This window comes from Sturnira hondurensis, unplaced genomic scaffold (assembly GCF_014824575.4).
Source record: "Sturnira hondurensis isolate 20B ecotype Veracruz unplaced genomic scaffold, ASM1482457v3 Scaffold0022908, whole genome shotgun sequence".
In the NCBI taxonomy this organism is placed as follows: Eukaryota; Metazoa; Chordata; class Mammalia; order Chiroptera; family Phyllostomidae; genus Sturnira; species Sturnira hondurensis.
In genome coordinates this window covers 5,979,206-6,002,156 of record NW_028095539.1, presented here as the reverse complement: position 1 = coordinate 6,002,156, position 22,951 = coordinate 5,979,206, and the positions used below count along the sequence as shown (strand labels likewise).

Here is a 22,951-nt window from a genome sequence, read left to right as displayed (position 1 = left end):
CTCACAGATGATACAGTGAAACGAACAAACACATGCGCACGACGGCAAACGACAGGTGAGATGGGGACGTGCAGGCACGTCCGTACCACCTTCTCAGTTTTTCTAGATGTTTGAAGTTTTTCCATAATAAAAAATCGGAGAGAAAATAAAAAAACCCAAACAACAATTTACCCTAAACACAAATAGCTTCTCGAAAATAAAATATATGGAATACACTAAAAAGTTTATAATTATCTTCCTGCAAACTCATGAAACATCAATGAAACAAGCAAGCTCTTTGCTCGGGTATTTTTTCTACCAGAGATAAAACCAAAGGTGCCAAGAGAGAAGGCAGGCGTGGAGGGCTGCGGGGAGGCGGGCCCTCCAACGCCTTCCAGAGAGTCCCCTGATATCGCAGCCATGGCGCCCACAAGCTGGACTGGATGAGCTGCGTGAGAAAAGATGGGATTCCATCTGATTTTCGCCAAGCCCACCTGCTTCCATTCAAAGAGGTTAGACACTCCGGGGAGGAAGGCACTTGGGGGGCCCTGGCCTGCAAGCCAGGGGGAGGGGGGAAAGGCTGCTTCATAGGTGGGGCCCAAGGGAGGAAGCCGTTTGAGTCGCTGCCCTCAGCCGTTTCGGAACCTTTTACGCATGTGCCTTGAAAGCCAACAGTGGCATCAACTGGAGTTCAGCCGAATGAGGGTTAATTAAGAACTGGGGAGACGCTTGGCCAGAGGCTGGTGAGCTCCACGTCATCAAAGCCCCAAAGCCCCTGCAGAGGAACGGCCTGGCTCACCGAGGAGCGCCAGCCTGGGGCTGCCCCAGACGCAGCAAAGGCAAGGCTGGCTGGGGGGGGGCAGAAAAGAGCGATCGGACTTCACAGGCACAGGCACACCCTACCCCACAGCCCACACGCATGCCTGCAGGCCGGAACCACCCCAGGTGAGAGCCCCCCACTGCTTTCAGCAACCACGGTGGCCCGGAGCTCGGGACACGGAGCGCTCGCAAGCAGGGCACACGCGTGTATGGCGGTATGCCGGCCGGCGCCTGTGCTCACCTCCCACCTCAGCTGCGTATCTAGCAAAAACAAGCCCAGAGAGAGAGAACAAGCAGAGAAAAGCCCAGTGGAGCCTGTGCCAAGCTGAACGTAGGTAGCAAGTCGGAAACCGCACCTGCTCGACGCTTCGCCGCCCAACAGAACCTGCTGCGTGTGGGGTGTTCTGAACACGCAGGCCGGTGACAGAGCCGCCGCTCTCACGTGGCTCTTGAGCCCCTGAAGGACGGCCAGTATAAGTGAGGAACTCAACTCTCACTCACTTTGAATGAAATGGCCAGGTGTGGCCAGAGGCTCTGGTGTCGGGCGACACAGTCCTAGATTCTTTTCGCAACCCGCAGTGTGGGGAACAGCCTACCTTAGTCAAAGGAATGTCTGGTTTTGTGACGTCTTGAACGTAAAAGCTCTGCGTTACTACCGACTGAGACCCTGCACCCAGGACCTGCCCCATTGCGGCTGCTCTCCTACCTGTACTTTAAACGGGTCTCCTGTCATGCGAAGAGGCTTGTCTGCTCCCGTGGGCAACGGGCCATCCTGGATCATGACCATCTTCACCCCCGTCCGCTCCTGTGGAGGCACACACACCAGTACAGCCCTCCCTGCCAGGGAGGGGTACCCGGGAGGGCATGGATGCTGCCTGGGGCTGGGCCACATGCACCCACCACCTGACACTGCCCTCTGCCCCGGCCCAGGGAGCTGCCCCGAGAACCCTGGCATGCAGGTCATGCCAGCGAGCTCCTAAGTGTGAGCTCTTAAGTGTGACAGAGGAACTGCTCGTTCCCCAAACTCTCCTCCTCTTCCTCCAGCTCCTAACTCACCCACATGGACAGGAGCTGTTTCTGAACTGCCAGGCTCCCGCTGGCTGGGCCCTCGCTTTAACAGTGCCCAGCCAGACCTGCGCTTGGCTCTGTGAGGCAGGGCCACCATTCCCCAAGTGAGGAAGGCCCGGACAGCAGGCTGCCCCCAAACTGTCCGGAGTGGAGAAGTGAGGGGGTGGGCAACGTTTTCATTCTGAAAGCCCAAACCCTGGACTCTTTGAGCCCACACTGGAGCGCCTTCCTGGGCCAAGGCCTGGGCTAGGAGCGAGTGCACAGTTGGGCCATGACCCCAGACCTGCATCCTTAAAAGCCCCAAAGTCAGAGTCTGTTTGTAACTAGCCTGGCAGTAAAAATGCCCGAACCCGTGTAAGCGCACGTCGAGCCCCTCTGAGTGCGACTGCGGCTGGGTTTAGCTATGGAAACTCGCTTCGTTACGGGGGCAGCCCCGGCCCTGCCGTGGGTGCTCAGTGCTGGAATGCGCCTGGTCCCCCGTGTCTCGGGGGAGGGGTTCCAGAGCTTATGGCAGCTGCTGTTCACGGAGCACCTACTCAGTCCCGGGCCTGGTGCGGAGGGCCTTGTTTAAACACAGTCATGGGGGTTACTGCAGCTTCCTTACAAGGGAGGCCCCCGCCCCCGGGAGGCCCCGGGCCCTGTAAGTGCGCCAACACATTCAGCTCACGCCAGGAAGGTGGGGAGGGCTGCTGGCTCCAGAGCCGGCATTTTTATCCCAGATGCTGTCATCTGACAATGACAGAGCTTCACTGCCACAGCGGCTGCTACAAGTTTATGGGTTCCCAGGACCGGCGTCACGGGCAGCAGAGGCCCGGCTCCAGAGAATGTCTGTGGACCCATGGAAGCTGGGGCTCTGAGGGGGGCTCTGGCCTGTGGCAGGCACAGCCAGGTCAACTGGGGAAGCCGGAGCTATGACAAGCCCCCACCCACTCCCCCACCGCCGGCAGGGAGGTCGTTGAGGGCCTCTGCTAAGGTTCCCCCACCTGCAGCTGCTTGATGGTCTCCCCGCCTTTGCCAATGACCAGCCCCACTTTAGACGCAGGGATGAGGACCTCCTGCACCGTGCTGCTGCCGTCCGCGTCGCTGTGAAAGCCCGGTCCATTCCGACAGCGGTCCACAATCTGCCCCAGGAGCCGCTTGGCTAATCTTTGGGGAGGGAACAAAGCCACAGGAAGCCAGCATTACAAGAACGCCCCAGGTACCCACGAAGGGAAATTGCACCCGGGGGAGAACATGAAGGAGTCAAGGCAGCCCTCTGTCCAGTGCCAGCTCTGCCCCAACCCGGGAGCTCTCTGCCATCGACCACGCTACTGGGCTGGAATTTAAAAGCAACATGCACACAATACCAACATCGTGACATGCCCCATCACGTCTGCCCTCTGCTCGTGTGTGGGTCGCACAGGCACCCCACAAATGTGTCTCTTCTCCTATCAGAAAGTCAGCGGCTCTGCATCTTGCTGTTCCCCCACCCAGAGTACACATCCCATAGACACGTGTCAAGCAAGGAGCAGCAGGGAGAGAGAGAGCCGAGGAGGAGGATGGGAGGAGAAAGAGCAAGAGTTAGTAGTCGTCCTCTGAACCCCCAAACTCCAGGTTTCGTCTCCACAACCAACCAGACTGCTCTACCACTTTCGAGCTAAAGCTACGCATCACCAGTTTGGTTTCGAGGGGCAAGAAAAGGAGGTGCCAGTGCCCTGACGCGGCTCTGCAGCCGCACAGCCCTGCTTTGTGCTTTTCCAGTTGGTTTGCGGGAGCCGGCCTTTCCCGTGCGATGCTACCTTGTGCTGGTTTATTTGGAGGCAGAGCAGGAAAGCTGCGATGTTGAAACAGTACAGCCCGGCCTCCCGAGGTCACCTGGGAAGCCCGTTTCCTTTTCTGCACCAGAATCTCCCCCAGCCGTTATTTGCATTATTTACTTTTTACACCACCACGTACAATCTTTCTGGCTCCTCTGACAGGAAAGGATTTAGCTACTAAACAGGCTGGCTGTCCTGTGCACTGAAGACAGCAAACTCGTTTCTCCTCAAAGTTATAATCCCCTGGCCTCCACTGAGCGGGCAGAACAGGAAGCAGGGATAGAAGGGCAGGAAGAAAGAAGAAAAAGGCAGGAAACAGAGCTGCCCTTTGCGGTCCTGAGTGTTTGTGCACCAAATCAGCCTCGTGTACCTTCTCAGTCACAGCAGCTTTTTAGTATTTTGCTTGTGTACTAGATTAACCTGTGATGGAAGAAAAACGCCTTGACTCCAGCAAAACCCTCTTGCTTGCCCTGTAATACACACCTGCCAGAGTTATTTATTCTGGTTCACTGATTGCAATGTTACAGCAAAACGAGAGAATCTGAACTCATCTAGACTCCCTGAGAAATGGAAACAATGACAGGCCCTATCTACTGAGCCAGACAGAATCTTGGCACCCCCACCCCCAAACACACTGCTCAGCAGACTGGCAGGGGAAAGGGCACAGAGGCCGAGTCAGCGGCTCCCCTTTCCCAGGAGGCTCCAGGGCTGATGAGGCCTACCCCCGGCCCCGGGCTCTGAGTATGTATGTGCCAGGCAGGGAGTCATGCTAGTCCTCAGGCTGTCACAAGGGTGCCAAAGTCAAAACCCCCTCTAGCTGGTCCCAATGGCCCTCAGAGTGGAGCAATGGCCAGCAGAGCCCGTTCCACTTGGCTCCCAAGTATCAGGAGGGCAATGGGATCACCCCCAGGCCAAGGACCCAAACCAGGATTCTCTGTGGCTCACAGAGGGGGAGGCTCGCTCACCCAGACTGTGCGGGGACAGGAGGTGTTAACGTGGAAGGCAGAGGGCGTGAGGGCACTCAGGCGGGGACCCTACTACACTCCTTAGGGGCTGGTTTGTGGAGCAGGTGCCACGGCAGCTGTGAGTCCTGTGGGGGCTTTGAAAGGCGGATGCCGTGTGTGTTTAAAGGAAGAGAGAAACTCCCCTGACGCGGCAGCACCCGCATCCGCTCCTGCGGCCGGACTGTAGCACGGGGTGACAGCGTTCAGTGACAGTTGGCCCTTCTACTGCTCCCCGTTGGGGAGTGAGGAAGAAGAGTGAAAGAAAAAGTAAATAAAACAAACTTACTCAATACTTTCTGGGGTTCCGGTAAGTACACAGGGCCTCTCTGGAATCCCAGAACTCTCTACAAGAAGAATCGAGAAGATGAGGCGTGTCGGTGGGCATCAGGCAACCTCGAGCCCAGCCTCTGTGCAGGGCCGTCTCTCCGGGCTGGTGTCTACACCAGCCCCACAGAAGCCCAGGCTCCAAGAAAAAGACAGTTTGCTTTCACTTGTGGAGAGAATGTCAAGCTGGTGGCTCCACTCTGAGAGTCTCAGAGCAGAAACGAGTCCCCAGGGGCAGGCGGGGGAACGCAGCAGAGGTGTGCGGAGTGGGTCCTAATGATGTCTCAGTGCGAGGGTGCTTGAGTGACCTAATCAGCCCACTACTCCTCGTCCCTCCAGCTGCAGAGCAGCTCACGGGTCACTCGGTGCACACGGCTCCAACACACACACCGGTGAGAAGTTCCTGGGTGTGTGTTGGGGCCGCCGCCAGTTACTGCACGAACACCCGAGGTCGGTGCCATCTGTATGAAGCTGGTTCCGGGCCACTTGATGAGAGAGGACGGTCTTACTCTCCAACACCACACATGCCACTTTACTTCATTCCTAACAAGACTGCCTCTTAAAGTTCTCAGGAAAGAAAGAGAACTAGCTAACAGCAGTTACTGCCTGCCAAACACTATAGTAAGTGTCTCTCAAAATGACAAATACTCCTCAGTAAATGTCCTTCAACCCCACCCCCCCAACTGTGGAAAGAGGTCCAACTCCTGTCACATGATCACCCTCCAAACAGAAGGTGAACTCTTCCTCCTGAGCCCGCCTGTCCCCTCACTGTGCCTCACACGTACTAGTTCCACCAGGCCTCCGGGGGGCCCCCACCCACAAAGGGCATGGGTGGCCTGACCCAGGGGAGCTGGGTCCCCGGGAGTAAGCCCGAAGCCACACGAGCCCTAGCGGCCCCACTACACCTGGCATGACACTCCGGTGCAGAAAACTGCGGTCCTGGAGTGGCAGGTGCCGGGGAGGGGCCAGGCCGGGCCACAGAATGGGCAGGGCCTTGGCCGCGGCTAGAGGGGCGGCCCTGTCAGAGCCCACGGCTGACCGGGTTCTCGTCTGGGAGTCTGGCTCCAAAAATGCAAGGCAANACCCCCCCGCCCCCCACTGTGGAAAGAGGTCCAACTCCCGTCACATGATCACCCTCCAAACAGAAGGTGAACTCTTCCTCCTGAGCCCGCCTGTCCCCTCACTGTGCTGCTGACACGGAGCCAGCCGGGGCAGGTCCTGAGCTGGGTCTCACACGTACTAGTTCCACCAGGCCTCCGGGGGGCCCCCACCCACAAAGGGCATGGGTGGCCTGACCCAGGGGAGCTGGGTCCCGGGAGTAAGCCCGAAGCCACACGAGCCCTAGCGGCCCCACTACACCTGGCATGACACTCCGGTGCAGAAAACCGCGGTCCTGGAGTGGCAGGTGCCGGGGAGGGGCCAGGCCGGGCCACAGAATGGGCAGGGCCTTGGCCGCGGCTAGAGGGGCGGCCCTGTCAGAGCCCACGGCTGACCGGGTTCTCGTCTGGGAGTCTGGCTCCAAAAATGCAAGGCAAACAGCAGGCGCACATACTTACCCTGCTGGTACACATCCAGCAATAAGCAAAGAAGTACCACATGTGGAAAACTCGGCAAAATACCGATTTCTACAGACTGAGACTTATGAAAAAAGAAGCCCTTACCTGAAGCAATCTGAATTTTGCAACCAGATTCGGCTTGAATCCGTGAAATCTGTTCACCTCCCCTGCCAATAACTGAAACAAATGAACAGGGTCAGAACATGCCCCCCCCCCCCCGCCCACATTTAACCACATACAGGACCCTGAGTTCAACAAGCAGTCACGTGGCTCAGAGCGTGGCAGACGAGGCTGGCCTCAGTGAGGCCAGAGACTGTGCATGCAGCATGGGGACGGGGCGGATGGCCTTGGCCTGCAGAGAGGCCCATGGCGTTTGGAGACCCTGGAGAGCAGCGTGGGGGTGCGCCCTCCCCCAGGGGACGCTCACGGGGAGAATGTGCAATGGAAAGGACAGGAAAGGGGGAAGCTCAACACACGGATACTTACTAAAGCCAACCATTTTATCAGGCACTTTGAATTCTTCCGTTATTACTGCCCTGAAAACAAAGAACATTTGGAAAAAGATATAGAAGAATTCTGTGGCCACTTTAGGTTCCCCAATTTCCCATATTGGTCATGCTGGAAAATAAAGGCTTAAAAGAAATCGTGCCAACTTGGCCAACAAGCCCACAACCATCTACAAAGAGCCTTGACTAAGGAACTTCTGGGTCAGTCAGTCACTCCTTGAAAAGACCCATGCCCGTCAGAGGCAGAAACGCCTGGGTTTTCATCAAAGCCATCGGCTGGCTCCTCCCACAACCGCCTTTCCTTCACACAGCAGAGATGCCAGGGAGCCTGGCTGAGCACCAAGCATTGACTTAGAGACCCTCTGGGCAGACCCTCTGCGCTGTGGGGGGGTTCAGGCTTCTTCCTGGGGTCCTCTAGAGACTCAGAGATGCTCAACTTTTCTTCAGCATGCCTTGTTTCCCCCATGCTGCTTTCTAGTCTCCTCCTCATTTTCAGGGCATGGTGCCCCCAGTGGGGCCGTCTCCAGTGGAGCCCTAACCAGCGCTGACCAAGACAGAATAGTGGCCTCCGCTCCTCAGCAAGGCGCTCGGTCAATGGCTCTCCCACCGCGGTGCGCCGTCTTCCTTCCTTCTCACAACCACGGCGAGGGCTCTCTCTCACCTTCCAATGGGCCACAGGGTGGGTCGTGGACAATATCCAGTGTGCCCACCACCCCAGGAAGCAATTAAGTCTCAACATTTACCTTTGGAGAATGCTAAATGCAAGTGGTTTTTTTTACAAGGCAGGCATTTTTCAGCACCTCTCATGAAGCGGGACCTGTACCCATCACGGGAGGCACTGGACCGAGTGCCTGTCTCTGGGGCAAGCGCAGCACTCCGAGACTGGGGAGAAAGGCAGCAGCACGAACAGTGCCCGACACAGCATCGGCAGAGGAGTGCAAACTGCGGCATCTGGTGGGGCTCCCGGCCGGGATCTTCAGTTCGCTCGGAAAGGAGGCAAGTCTGGGGCCCCTAACCAGTGACCCCGCGGCGCAGACGCCAAGCCTTGGCTGGCCTGAGGCATCTTGCCACAGGCACGGGGAATGTTTCCTGACTGCGGGGAAGGGGACGGTGTTCCCACTGGTGCAGCTACGAGGCCACCACTTGTGCGCGGCACGCACTGTCTGTTCTCAGAAACCACTACTGCGGGCTGTACTAGAAGAGGGTCACCACTGTCCCAATACAAACAGCACAGAGCGCAGGCAGCTCCTCAGTGCTCAGGGACAATTTAAGCAGACTCTCTTTGAGGAGGAAACATATGAAAATGAACTGCTTTGGGCCTTCAGCAAAACAAAGCTCTATATTCCAAATGCAGGGCTGAGAGTTGTCTGATGCAGATCATATAGCAAAGTAACACTCTGGTTAATTACAGCTTTTACAGGGACGTTACCTCATTCATATTACTCTAATTCGTTAAAAACAAAGCAAGTAAGGAAGTAACAAAAAACCTAGGACAAATCTTTTGATTAACTGATGCCTGGTGATTTCTCCTCCAAACATTTGTTAGCATACAGGAGAATATAACTGTAGCACAACCAGGGAAGGTTAAGGATAACACGTTATAGTAATAGATACAAGTCATACAATCTCATCCGCTACAAGGAGACGCTGAGGCATAGTTTCCTGTATATTTTATCCTTTATAAAGGGTAACACTGTGACCTCAAATACCATCTCGAAGAGTGGTCTTTTTAAATCCCAGAGGTCTTTGTATCTTTCTAATCTACAATGGAAGCCTTCGGGGAAGGCTTTGAGGGGAAACCGAGGCAGGGAATCAACAGGGCCCTTATCTGAGGCTCTCTGGCAAGTCCCAGTTGCTGTGGCAGGGGTGGGGACCCAGGCTCCTGGCCGCCCAGGCTCACGATTTCTCGAGGACCAAAGATGTCCCTTTCTCCAGTAAAGAGGTTACGAATTCGTAAAGCACTGGGAAAACCATCAAAACAAGAGGGAAAATGTCATTCTCCCCCTTTAAATGTATGTATGTGGGAAGGAGGCAGCTCCGACATTCTAGGAGTCTTTTAAGTTTGCACATCCTGGCGGCTGATTTTTAATCCTTGTGTAAGTTTCTCCTTTGAGCTTTTACTGTCTTGGACAGGGCTACAAAAAACTTGAGTCTTAAATCTAGCCGATGGCTTTCCACTCTCAACCTCCGACTTTCTAACACTCTAGTACAGATGGTGGATCAATAAACAATTAGAAATGATCAATAAATAATAAAACATAACCCACTGCTTACCTTTGATGTACCAAGGCCCCTAACTGGTTACCTACTGTGGCAAAGAGAAAAAGAAAAGAAAAATCAAAGCATTAGCACGGATAAACTAACTTCATCCTTACACAAGTTCTTACCGTTTCGAGAGAAAAAAAAAGAAAGGCAGAAAGAAAGCAAATAGTAATTTAGGCTCAGTGGCTGAAATGAATGTGTTATATGATATGAAACAGGAGGGGACGCCTTGATCAACACAGCCTCTAGCCCAGTGTCCAGCTGAACGCAGGATAAGAAATTGATCTGTGTGTCCACATGCTGAGGAGCCTGGGAGAAAATCCTGCTCGTCTAAATCCCTCTCGCTGCCTGCCTCCCTCCTGCTCTGGACCCACGCGCAGTGCAGACATCGAGGGCTCCTTCTTCCTCTTTGTAAGACCAGTGAGAAGACCTGACCCCTCTCTGGGGAGCGCCGTGAGGGGCTGCTCCACAGCAGAGGCACAGTCACTAAGACCACGCCCCTCCATTCCTGCAGCCCGTGGGGTGTCCCCTGTTCTCCCAGCCCCGCCAGCAGCGTGACGTGAGGCCTGGCTCTGGCCCGCCCCTCCCCAGGCCCCCTCACCAACCCACCATCGCAGCCCGTGCACCACATAAGCTGCTCAGGAGGAGCAACTGCCCTTCAAGGCCACTTCACACGGACAACAGTGCCTAATGGCCTAAGGAAAACAAGCTCTGTGACCGAGGTCCCACAAAGCCCCTTCCGCCCCACGCTGTGCTCGTTTCCCCCGTTCAGCCATCGGTAAGTGTGTCTCCTTCGCTGCCATCAGCAAAAAGGGCTCTGTGGGGTTTGTCTTCTGGGAGACAAAGCCCTGGAAACACAGTCAGCAGACAAGGAAAAAGGGTCACTCCTAAACACGTTCCGAGAAACTGAATGAACCTCACAACATGGTAACGAGCACACCCAAAAGTGACTCTGGGGAAAGGCGTGCTCAGGCCAGGCAGGAGTGGGAGGGACCGAGTGACTGATGTGGCACCTGAAATACAGCCCCAATGGCTTTTCCTCCTGCTTCAACTAAACCCGGTCCTTCTCTGACTGGGCAGGGACTGGTCATAAAAAAGACAACAGAAAAGGAGGCAGATCCCGCTGTATGTAAAGGAGAAGAAAGGCCCAGAGAAACAGTGCTGGCACAAAGTAAATAAAGCTACGGAGTCGATACCACAGCCTCCTGGATCAATAGCAAGATAATGGTCTGCAGCCCAAACACTGACATTATACACAATTAACCTGCTTATCTCAGAGATAAGAAAATTGTTTCTCATCGACTCTTAGATGTTTCTTTTTGCATTTCCAGTTTGGGTATGAAAATTCTCTCGCTTGGGACAGGTAATGTTCACGACTCCCACTCCATGTGAAAACTGGACAATGACCAGCTTAGGAAAGAAATTCCTGTCACACACTCAGCCCCCAGACGCTGTGAGAGACGGCTGCCACCCCGAAGGCAGTGGGTATGAAGCAAAATGGTCCAGAGAGAGTGCCCTCGAGTGTGGTTAGCTGTCCCTGTTGAGGTCAGCTTCTGTGCTTATTGACAGGATTCTTTTTTATCTAGATTTCTATCTGGATATCTATCTAGGTATCTACAGAGGGGAAGGAGCAGAAGGGAAGAGAGGGGAAGGGAAGGGAAGGGAAGGGAGGGGAAGTAAGGGGGAGGGGNGAAGAGAAGGGAAGGGAAGGGAAGGGAAGGGAAGGGGAGGGAAGGGAGGGGAGGGGAGGGGAGGGGAGGGAGGGGACGGGAGGGATGGGAGGGGAGGGAAGGGAAGGGAGGGGAAGGGTAGGGAAGGGAAGGGAGGGGAAGGAAGGGGAAGGGAAGGGAGGGGAAGGAAGGGGAAGGGAAGGGAATGGATGGAGAGAGGGAGAGAAATGACAAGGTATGGTTGCCTCTCGTGTGTCCCCTGCTGGGAAATGGCCTGCAACCCAGGCATGTGCCCTGACTGGGAATCGAACTGAGATCGCTTGGTTCGCAGGCCCGTGCTCAATTCACTGAGCTACACCAGCCAGGGCAGTGTCAGGATTCTTCTCTAAAGGATAGAGAGTCCACTGAAGACAGAGGGGTGAAAATGTCTGCAATGAGGAGAACACAGAGGAGCAAAGGCTGTCCCCAAAATGGACACTGTGGCCGGCCCTGGGATGCTGCCCCGCTATGCCGAGTGCTAAGACTTGTGAAGAGGCTGACCACTTCAGCCATTCCAGACAGAAAAGCTGCAGAAACAGAGTAAAGAACTCCAGGAGATTCTGGAGAAGTCATGAGGCTCCTGTCAGAAGCCATTTGAAGTGTTATGCTTATCACAAAAAAGAAAATTCCTTTTTGATGGCAAAGTACTCGTCACAGGGGCCACACACACGTCGTTTCTGATGGCCATCTGCTCTGCTGCTGAGTAGAGGTGCTTAGAAACCGAAAATGAAAGCACACAGGCTGTCATCACACACAGGCAGGCGGACTGCTGAGAGCTGCACCACCAAGGGAGGGCGGCCACTCAAAGCCAGACCCAACTCCGAGGTGGGGGGTGGGGGACCCCTAGGGTAAGTGCTCCCCGCCCTCCGTCCCAGTGCGCAGCCCAAGGCCGAGAGGCCCGAGTTACAGCTTCACTGCCTTCAGAAGCATTCCCACATGGTGCCTAAACACGAACAGAGCAGGTAGGCAAGCAGCACCGGGCACTCACACAGCCAATGGCTCATGTCCCACCCCCCGGAGAGGGGCAGGGACGGGGGGGGGGGGGTGAGCNCCGGGGAGGGGCCGGGGGGGGGGGGGGGGGGGGGCGCGGGGTCTGCTCAGTCTTCATGAGGAAGAGGGGTCAAATGAGGGAGGCACATGGAACACCATCAAGCTCAAGTTCATGCTAACTACTGTCATTTTACTGCAAAAAAGAAAAAAGTGCTGAACAATCAGTCCTATTTCCCCTAATGGTTCCTTCGCTCAGCTCCAGCACATGTGCACACATGTGCACACAGGCGCAGTTTTCGTTTATCTTGCACACCACATAATGGGGAGCCCCCTGGGCCATGGGAAACATTCACACAGCAATATGAGGGAGACTTCTGAAGAGCAATACTCTGCCAATTTCAATGATGATTTTTGAATAAAAAAATATAAGGCAACTGGACCCATTTTCACCTACTAGTAAGGAGAACGTCTTCCTTTTTTCCTTTCCCTAAAGTAGGAGAAGGCACAGTGTTTCCACCTATGCCTCCATCTTGGCGGAAGTCTCCTTTCTCTAAAGTAATACTAACGAAGTATCGCTGGGGAGCACACCCGACTTTGTAACATGCATTGACTAGCCGCCCCCCCCGCCCCCCGCAAAAAGCCCACGGAACAAAACACCCTCACTCTCGGATGGCGCAGGTGCCATGCAGGCCTAGCGCGAGCACAGGGCAGGTGGGTGGGCTGAGCACAGGGCAGGTGGGTGGGCTGGCGGGGGCAGGAGCACCAGCTAAGCAAACAGACAAAGCGGGCCTTCCTCTTCAGGTTTTGGAAAGGACCCTCTGGCGCTGGCTCAGATTCCAGGGTCCCCTGCTCTGGCCGTGGCCGCTTCCGTGGTTCTCCGAGGGTCGGAGCAGCTTTCCCCCCACGGACAACACAAAGGCCCCCTGTGTTCTGTGTTCTAAGCAGGAACTCCTGCCTCAGGGCCACAAAACACTGATGCGCCAAGTTCAACAGAAAGTCCCCAGACAGGTAATCTGTTCTTAATTCTGCAAATTAGTATTTTTAAAAAGTGAGAGTATATTCAAGTCTATCACAACAGCGTCACTCTCACCTACAGTCTGATACGCCCTCATGGGGGAAAGACCACCGCCACCAGCTTCTCCAGGTGCTTGCCTATGCGCCTCCCGCGCACGAGGCACCTGGTCCTCCGAAAGCCTCAGGAGGGAGCTGCTGCTCTTACAGCCCCGTCTCACTGTCGGGCAAGGTGCGACCACACCCCAGCAAGCCCTCAGAACAGGGCCCAGGAGAGCGCCCGTGCCCACTCTGTACCCACCACGCCTTTCAGATGTGGGGCTCTGTGCCAGGTATGGGGATCAAGTGGAGAACAAGGTCCTTGCTGTCCTCAAGAAGCTCAGAGTCTGGCTGGGAAAGCAGAAAGCTCCGTGAGGGGCAGAGTCCTGACCTGGGCTCCAGGGACATGCAGGTGCCAGGAACCCCAGCTGCACACCCCCCCCCCCACCCCGGTCAAGTGCCCACTGAGGGCCTGACCCCAGGGCCTCTGGAGTAAATTTAAGAGGAAGAGTAAGTCTACAGTACTGATTCACAGTACTGTCTGTACGGTACCTGTAAATACACCAGGGCTTAAATTTTCATTTAATCCAGTGGTCAGGAAATTCATTTAGGGGCTCACAACCAGCTTTATTAAAAAATGAAATATAAGCCCTGGCTGGTGCGGTTCAGTGCACTGAGCACCAGCCTGCAAACTGGAAAGTCACCGGTTCCATTCCCAGTCAGGGCACATGCCTGGGTTGTGGGCCAGGTCCCCAACTGGGGGACTGCAAGAGGCAATCAATTGATGTATCTCCACATTGATTTCTCCCTCCCTCTCCTTCTCCCTCTCTAAAAGTAAATAAATAAATTAGAAAAAATAAAACATGAAACAAAGTGTACCATATATAATATGCACATTTCATAAAGATTTTGTGTCAGTTACATGTGTCTCAGTAGTGTTTACTAACTAGTGCTGATGGAAATACGAGCCATTTCTCATAGGAAGTAATATTTTAAAAGTTTGAAGCCCTGGGTGGCGTGGCTCAGTGGACTGAGTCACTATGAACTGAGAAAGGTCGCTGGTTCGATTCCCAGTCAGGGCACATGCCTGGGCTGCAGGCCAGATTCCCAGTTCTGGGAATGTGAGAGGCAACCAGTCCATGTTTCTCTCCCTCTCCCCCTCCCTTCTCTCTAAAAAAGCAAATGAGTAAAAAACATTTGAAAATTATTTGTTATAATCCTGATGACAATCTCAGGATGCAGATGCGACCCCCACTTTACAGCTGAGGAAGCAGAGACTCAGAGAGGTTAAGCAACCATCCAAAGTCACACAGTTCACTGGCAGAGCCAGGACCCAGACCCTAACCTACCAGCCTCCGGAAGCCACACTTCCAAGCACATACTGTTATGGCCTAGGAGACAGAGACCCAGGTTCAAAGTCTTCCTGCTGGCACTCACCAGGTGCCTCCCCTGGCCAGACGATGTGTTGGTTTCTCGGCACTGGTTTCCTCAGCTACACGAGTTTGGGCGCTGGAGTTTCTTCCAGCAGCCGTCGCCTCTCATTCTACAGCGGGCCCCACCGCTCGGCCTGGCAACTGCCACGTCCTCTTCCCACCACTCCCTGGACCCTGCTGCGGCTGGACCGCGGCAGGCCATCAGCAATCTAGTCTCCATTCCAAAGTGTTCTATCAATGCACTCATTCCGTACGGAGCCACTTGGGGCTGGCTTTTCCCACGCAGCACAGCTCCCCGCGAAGACGGTGTTGTGTGCATCAGTAGTTTGTTCTTTTCTAGCTGCTGAGCAGTACCCACGGAATGGCCAGCCCAATCTGTTTCCCGCACCAGCTGAAGAACCGCTGGGTGGTTTGCAGCTCAGGGCCCTTCGGAATAAAGCCGTTACGAAGACTTGTGGATAGGTTTTGTGTGAAGACGAGTTTTCTCTTCGTGGGACTGATGCCGGGGAGCGGACTGCGGGCTGAAGGGGAGGTGTGTGCGTAGTGCTCTGGGTTTCCAGCGAGGCTGGGCCAGCAGATGTGTTTTCGAAGGTTCCTCAGGCGATGCTGATACCCAGCCAGGTGGAGAAGAGAGCCACCAGGTCCCATTTATTCTAAAAGGATCTCATGACAAGTGTATTATTCATTGATTTGACAGAGAGAAACACTGACTTGTCCCACTGATTTGTGCACTCAGTGGTGATCCTCATGTGTGTCCGCACCAGGGACTGAACCCGCAACCATGGTGCATGGGGGTGACGCTCTAAGCAGCTGAGCCACACGGCCAGGGCTCTAAAAGGTCTTTGGAAAAACTATGAATCCCCTCTAATCTGACATCTGAGCCTTCCCTAGGCCACAGGTCCCGAACAATACTGCAGGTGCTGCAGGCAGCTTTAGTTACACCTCCATCGCAAAACTGGCACCGCAGGGTTCGCCCCTTCATTTTGGTGGGAAATGCCTACTCTGTCATCTGGTTGCCTAAGTCAATGTCAGACCAACCAGTCACATCACACTTTGCCAAGGAGAACACCTAGCTTCCTTTTCCAACTCACACCTGTGTTCATACGCACCCACCTGACTACCACTTACTTCTAAATTACAGCCCTAAAATGGATGGGGGGATGGAGGGGGAGGCAGTGAAGCCATGAGCCTCTGCCACGAGTCGTTACCTGCATAAAATCAGTATTGGATCCTGTCCAATCCTCACAGTATTTCTTACCAAGACTCTCATGTGTTGTGACCTTGGGACTCCTCACCCGGACACTGAACTCATCCCCCCACCGAGGGTTGGGACAGTTTTACCAGCCCTGGGGACGCGCTACGTGAAAAGAGCAGCGAAAGGGGAAAGGCACCACGCCTGCAGCACAGACGCGCCTGCAGCACAGACGCGCCTGCAGCACAGACGCGCGTCTCAGAGACCTCCCCGCTGGAGGGGCAGGAGCACAGAAGTGAAGAGCTGGGCAGGGCTGCTGCACACTGCTGGGGACCACCGAGCCCCGGCTGGGTCTTCGTCCACCCCAGCGTGAAGAGGGCTGCTTGACCATGTCTGGATTTGCTTGACCCGCTTTGTAAAAGGCCAACCCTGCCCCTGCAGCCCTGCCACCTCCCTCCCTTCGTGCAGTGAAAGCACCGGTGCCCTTGGGACTCACTCTGCTTCCCACCCAAGCAGGGGCTCCGGGACCAGCACCTGAGCCAGCCAGCGGGAGCGGGAAGCCAGCCTCTCACCACTGCCCAGCACAGGTGCCTCCCGCCCCTTCTCCCTCTTGGAAGGTCTGGAGTTTTGCAGAGTCTTCCCTCCTCACTCCTTTCCATTCCTCGTCTCTGCCCTACGCCACACGGGCTGAAACAGGACCTGGAAAGGGCCGCAGAAACACTCCATCCCAATTTTCCTGTAAATAATTAATTTGACGGTACACCCAAGAACTCTTCTTCCTTCACCCCACGACACCACTCAGATAGGACTGGAAGGTGTGGTACTGTCTAAAGACGGACTGCATCGATTCGAAGGCCAGCTGGCACACAAGGCAGGCATGTTTTCAAAGTCGCTCACATACTGCCCCCCGACCCCTTGCCCCAGCAATGGCAGAAACAGTGTATATTCGCCCAAGTTCTGGTTTGGTGCTGCTTCTTACAGGGAGGGGAGAGGGAGGTCTGCTCCACCCAACTCAGGAGCCCAAGAGGCTGTAATTACCAAAATTCCACCAGGAGGGAACCTGGAGAGGATGCTCTCACTGCCCCTGGACACGCGAAGGGGACGGGGATCAGAGGGGCTCTCCCACCTGTCAGCCAACCCTGGGCTAAGCATTAGAAATCGCTGGTTCTCTCAGTAGCCACAGCAGTCAGAGTGGGATCGGAGACAGGGAGACCTGTTCCTGGAGAGCTGGGCTGGAGGAACCCTCTACACTCCTCCCTCACTGAAGACAGAAAGTGTTCTTGTGAGCCCTCTGGCAAGGCTGACTGGAGATCAGATGCTGGCAAACCGGGCCGGAGGGCCAGCTGCCTGTTCCTGCAAACGAGGACTTACCAGAGCACAGCCCTGTGAGTTTGTTTACGCGTGTCCCCGGTGGCTGTCAGGGCCCACAGAAGGGCTGAGTTGGTGGCACAGAGACCACGAAACCTGAAGGCCTGAAGTATTTCCCATATGGCCCTTTAAGAAGAAGGCTGCCAACGCCTGATTCTGATCCTGAAAGTCACAGTTCTGAACCACTTGGCTGTTGCTATTTTCTTCAATTTGAAGGTTATTTTTCAGGAAATTGTGTAAACATGGATCACGGGGTACCAAGAAGGAAAACAGCACACCCAGCATTTGGTCCCTTGCCCTGTAAGGCGGGAGGGAAGGAGAACAGCCTTTTGGCCAGACACGGCGCACCCTGCTATCCACCCTCAGGGACGAGCAGGCCACTTCAGAGGCTCGGAGCAGAGCGTGGTCACTCCCTGGTGACTGAGTGTGTGAAAACGAGAGGGAGGGAAGGGGGAGAAGAGCAGGAGGCGAGAGGAGACGAAGGGGCAGGTGGCCCCTGAGTGAGGCACTGGAGAGGTCAAAGAGGAGCATGAGGGTGGGCCTCCCGGAGGTCTGTCCATCAATTCTGAGGCCGATGGGCTGAGCAAGGATCAGCCAGGTAAGGAGCCGGGATGGGGGCCACGTTTCTGGAAGAGCAAAGAGAAGAATCAGAGGACCGGGTGGCTGCAGAAAGGAGGGGTAAGAGCAGAAGGGCGGGCAGCCGACACCAGCCGACGCCTCCCCGGTTACTGGAACCTGCAGCCGGTCTCAGAGCAGAGGGACAGAACTGGTCGGACCGGCTCCCGCTGCGGCACGCATTAAGTACTGGACAGAAAGGTGCCACACCCCAGGCCAGCAGGGTGATTCCTGGACTGGAGGTTCTAACATCTCCAAGACTGTTACAAAGCGTGGGCGCCAGCAGTGAAGGTGCTAGGAGCTGAAGTCACGTGGCCCAGAGCTGGAGGGCTGAGCTCCACCCTCCTGCGGGGTTCCTGCGGGCTCCTGAACCTGCAATCCGACAGACCCCTCCAAACCAACTGCCAGGGAATAAACCCCTTTCTGGTCAGGAACCATTCTTTCCCCGCTCTGCCGCCTAGCACTTGTTCTAACCCTCCTAGTCATGCACTTGTTTGCATGTCTCAATGTCCCCAATAAACCCCATGTTAAAGTCCTTTCTGGTCACTGTAAGAGTGCAAGTACTTTTAAAGAGACCTAAGTAACACCTCCCCAAACTTCCAGGGGACTGAACTTTAATCTCCTAAAGGTTAAAGTACCCAGGTTCACAGCAGAGCTAGAAAGTTCACATTGCTAAAGAAGTGGTATGGTGAACTTCCGTCAAAAACACCCAAGCCAAACCAAATAGAGAACCACAGGCCTTTGGAAATCTTTGCTGCAAAGAAAAAAGCAACGGGACTCCTGCGTGTTGTCTGTCTGCGTTTCTGAACTTTTGTCTCACAAACAGCAAGGCTGCAGCCCCGGGTGCTGCCCAGTAAACACGGTCCTGACAAGATCTGCTGACTCGCATCCCAACTCAGGAGAACAGTCTGCCCAGGTAGCTCGGCCAGAAGGCAGCCGACAGGGGAGGCGTGGCAGGCCCCACCGCCCAGGTCCCCCTGGGCGCAACAGCAAGTCTCGGACTCTCCCAGAGAGACCGACTTGGAGAAAAACTGTGTGTGCAATTTAAGCACTGCTCAAAAAAAGAGGATTAACTTCATCCAACTGCACTGCAGAATGGAAAATGCCTACGGGGTGTTTCTCGTTCTTCAAACAGGCCTGGTATGGAAGACAAGGCACCCAAGGTGGCCGGGACCCAGAATGCCATCGAAAGGTTCCTTCTCAGGCCCTTCCTACTGGAGACAGGCTTACTGCTTAGGAGAAGGGAAAAGGAACGGATTTCATTTCTGTTTGTAAGGACACAGTCCCTGAAAGACAGACACACAAGACAAACAAATCACGGTTCTCAAAAAGGTAAAAGCACAAAATATGACACTAAAGTTTCAAGTGAGATTCTGGACTTAATGGTGAGGTACTGGCTACAGCTGCTAACCCCCTAGGTCTCTTTATTAATAAGTTCAGAACTTTTGCTAATTTCAAATGGATATGCAAAGGAATAATGGGAGAACAAAGTCTGCAAAATGGCAGCGGTTTCATCTACAAATATTTGGATATTCCCATGCAAAGGACACCGTGAATAGTATGCGCCGCGTGTAGTTTTGCACGTTGACAAAACAAGGCTGAGAGTTGTGAAATGCATTGACCTCGGTTTCCGGAAACCGTGGGCCAGAGACTCTGGCCATTAACAAGGAAAGTGTTCAGAGCCAGAAAACTTGGTGCTCCTTTCTCCTGAGGTCTCACCGGAAGAACAGAGGCGTAACTGCCCTAAACAGGTAAAAGCCCCCCATGAAGGCAGACACGTAGATAACGTCCTTAGCCGTACTCGGTCTAGGCCTCACCCCACCGGTCAAACACGCAGGGACTTTGGGCACCGTCTCGGAGCAGCATCCCGGGTGGCCGTCCCTGCTCTGACGGCCTGGAGTAGATGTTTGTGCGTGCAACCAGAGACGTAAACGGTTTCTTTACACGGGCAAGAAGGTTCACACCCAACAGCTAAACCTTCGAGACTTCACTGTGTGAATGTACACAATTATTCCAAAATGGTTCCCACACCTACAAGCAACGGCACTCTCATCTTTTAGAGTCCCTGCGGAGACCAGAGACACCGGCCATGCCAAATCGCATTTTTTTCCACGTATAGAAAAACATTCACTTTTTTTGGGAAAAGGAGATTACCTTGATTTTTTACCACATAATAATATACCAGAACCAGTGTCGCCCCAATAAATTCAATAAAAAGGAAAAAGTAATACATCACAAAAACACGCACATACGTTCACAGTGGGGACTTGCGGCTGGACGCGTACCCAGGCTGACGGGACAGGAAGCGAACACGCCGGTCCACCCACTACGTGAACACTCATGTGCCGTCTGGCCCGTTTCACAATCCCTTTCACACTTTGTGGAAGACAAGGTCAGATAAAGGAAGTCCAAGTTCTCACAGAGACACACGTTAACGGACACCTGCCAGGGTGCTGGTGAGAGGCACTTCTTACTGGTTTCAAATTTGGCGGAGGGCAAGGGATGCAGTATATAAATAAACCAACAAAATAATGAATGAGTGAATGAATGGAAGAAAGTGAGTGTTTCTAGAAAGCACCTGTTATCGACGGGGACAGTGAAAACCAGCAGAGAGGCTGCAGGAAGGCCACTACCCCGACTCCCGTCTTTGAGCTCAGAGCTACGCACCAAAACCGAGCTGCTCTTCGGGGAGAAGTGGGAACTTGGGCTGCTACTCGTGTACCAGAGTGACAGAGGGCTAGGTCCAGCCAACCGGCCCATTACTTCCCAGCTGATGCCCAAAGGCCCAGTCTTTCCCTGCCAGCCCGCTAAGATGCTCCCTGTAGTAGCGCAGCAGATAGGAACTCAAGTGCAGGAGAACGGCCGAGAACACCACCCTGAGCAGCCCCCCAAACCACCCCCCTCAGACTGATGCAGGGGAGGGCTGTTTGGGAAGTGGCTGACACACCCTGCTCGGCCGACAGGCTCGCTGCCACAGAGAAGGCCAGGCCGCTCGCAACGACTTACCTCCGTCATCCAAGGGCCGTTTCTGCACTCCGTACCCGTACACCGAGGGGTCCACCAGAGGCGCCGAATTATTCAAGTGAGGAAGGGAGTCAATTTTAGCAGTGATCTACAGAGAGAAGCAGATTTCGACATCAGGAACAAGTCAGGGCCCCACCCGAGGGAGGGAGATGAGAGCCCCCTTGAAGGGCTGTTACCCACTTTTCCCCCAACCTCAGTGACTGGCCAGCCAGGCTGTGGTCGGAGTTCTCTCTGGGTCTTAATGTGTCTCTAGAAATAGAACAGTTCCAAAAATGCGTTGGTCTTTTACCAACAAATCAGTATTTTTAAGTCATCACTTAAAATGCAGGTATACTGCATTTGAAGAAAAACACCAGGCTGACACTGTAAAAACACAGCTCCAAAGGATTTAGCACAGGATTCCCTTAGAAGCCAAATTCCCCGACATTCACGAGGCTGTGTTTGCTCAAAGGCAACAACTCTGTAGGGCTGCATCGTCTTACTAACCCAGGGTCAAGCTGCTCCTGGCTGCCAGTGTCTGCACAGCGGGGCCGAGGAGCCTGTGCCCAGGTGGCGCGGCAGGAGCCCTGCCCTGGAGCGAGCGGGAGCCTCTCTAAGAGACCCTCCATTCATACTGTCAGTTACTGTTCATACTCACTGTCAGTTACTACGGAAAAACTCTCCCCCAAAACAAATGCTATGTAGAACTTCTTACTTATCTGCTTTGTTCTCACTGGGGAATTAAATGTGACCTTCATATAAATCAACACTCTGATTTAATCAAAAGCAAAGTCTCTGATGGTAGTTCTGAGTTTGTCCCAATTTTCCCAAAAGTCTGAGACCTTCTGGGACCAACACAATGACAGATTACCTTGAACAACCAACCAAAGATAATCTTGAAAACCCACAGCAAGATTTAAATGCCAGGTACCCTCGGGCCCGGGCCCGGGCCCGTCCCTTCCTTTTACTGGTTCTGTGACGTGGGGCAAGTCCCTTTCTTCTCTACCTACAATCCTCCAGATGTGATACCACCTGGTTCACAGTCTCTGAAAAGAGAAGGGCTGTGTGCACTGAGAGGCACTTCCCAAAGACCAGGGCTGCAAAACCAGGCAATTCGCCGAGGAAATGTTGGTCGCCTACTGTGTGCTGGGCTGTTCCAGGCACCAGGGCGCCTGTGGTGAACAAGAGTAATCAAACCCTGACTCTCTGGAGTCAGCAATTGCCAGGGAGTCACAGGTACACGATAAAGCGATCATTTCAGCTGGGAGCAAGCATGATGCTGGTGACAGAAGATGAGGACATGCAGAGTGCGCTCAGGAGAGCCACTTCGAGGCGACATGTAACTGGGGACCTAAGTGAGGAGCAGGAGCTGGCCCTGCAAAACGTGAGAATGCGCTGTCCAGGCAGAAGAGGTCTGTATAAAGGCCCTGCGGTGGGAGCAAGCTCAGCAGGGGTGAGCCTGACAGAGAGGGGCTAACATCACTGGAATGGGAGGAATAGATGTGTTCTAAGGCGGGGGGCGGGGGGAGCGGGGCGGGGGAAGCAAGGGCCTGTTGGCCTGCTCACACAGGGCTCTACAGGTCATGGAAAGGGGCTTGGCGTTTGCAGAAACGGTGATTGGATGCAACCACAAAATTTATTAAGGGAAGTGATGTGCTGACTTTTTTTAAAAGATTTTATTTATCTTTAGAGGGGAAGGGGAGAGGGAGAGAAGTATCAAAGTATGGTTGCCTCTCGTTCGTCCCCTGCTGGGAACTGGCCTGCAACCCAGGCATGTGCCCTGACTGGGAACCGAACCACGATCCTCTGGTTCGCAGGCCCGCGCTCAATCCACTGAGCTACACCAGCCAGGGCTGACTCGTTTTTGAAGGTCTCCTTGGACGAGGCAAACAGGGGACCAGAGCAGGAAGGCCGTTTAGGTGTTCTAGATCTGGGGGGGCCAACTGTGCTCCATGAATTGCCTGCTTTTCTAAGGAAAGCTTGATTAGAGAGAGCCACGCCCACTCATTATCGTTAAGGAGTTGCACAGGGGCCATGTAAGGTGCACACGAATTTACTACTTGGACCTTTAAAGAAAAAGTCTGCCGATCCCTGTCTAGGCTAGAGATGACAGGTGGCTTAGATAGCTGCTTGTTTAAAAATGTTATTTTAGGTAAATACTTAAAATACTAAGCTAGACTGCTGACAAAACCTCCCACCTCCTATATCCAAATAAATCTCCCAGGGCAAGTGGTCATTTGCTCTTGAACAAAATGCCGTATACAACTTGCCTAAAAT

General features: G+C 54.1%; 1 protein-coding gene across 2 annotated transcripts in view; it reads right to left on the bottom strand.

Annotated features, from left to right (window-relative positions):
* Positions 1–22,951, bottom strand: part of FUBP3 (far upstream element binding protein 3) — a 48,662-nt gene that overhangs the window by 16,364 nt on the left and 9,347 nt on the right. For both annotated transcript variants that reach the window (XM_037036351.1, XM_037036352.1), the window contains exons 2-8: positions 20,678–20,783; positions 9,327–9,360; positions 7,033–7,082; positions 6,652–6,723; positions 4,953–5,010; positions 2,850–3,012; positions 1,505–1,603 (exon numbers count right to left, since the gene is read on the bottom strand). In XM_037036351.1, coding sequence (XP_036892246.1) covers positions 1,505–1,603; positions 2,850–3,012; positions 4,953–5,010; positions 6,652–6,723; positions 7,033–7,082; positions 9,327–9,360; positions 20,678–20,783 — 582 coding nt within the window. The remainder of the gene's footprint in view (positions 1–1,504; positions 1,604–2,849; positions 3,013–4,952; positions 5,011–6,651; positions 6,724–7,032; positions 7,083–9,326; positions 9,361–20,677; positions 20,784–22,951) is intronic.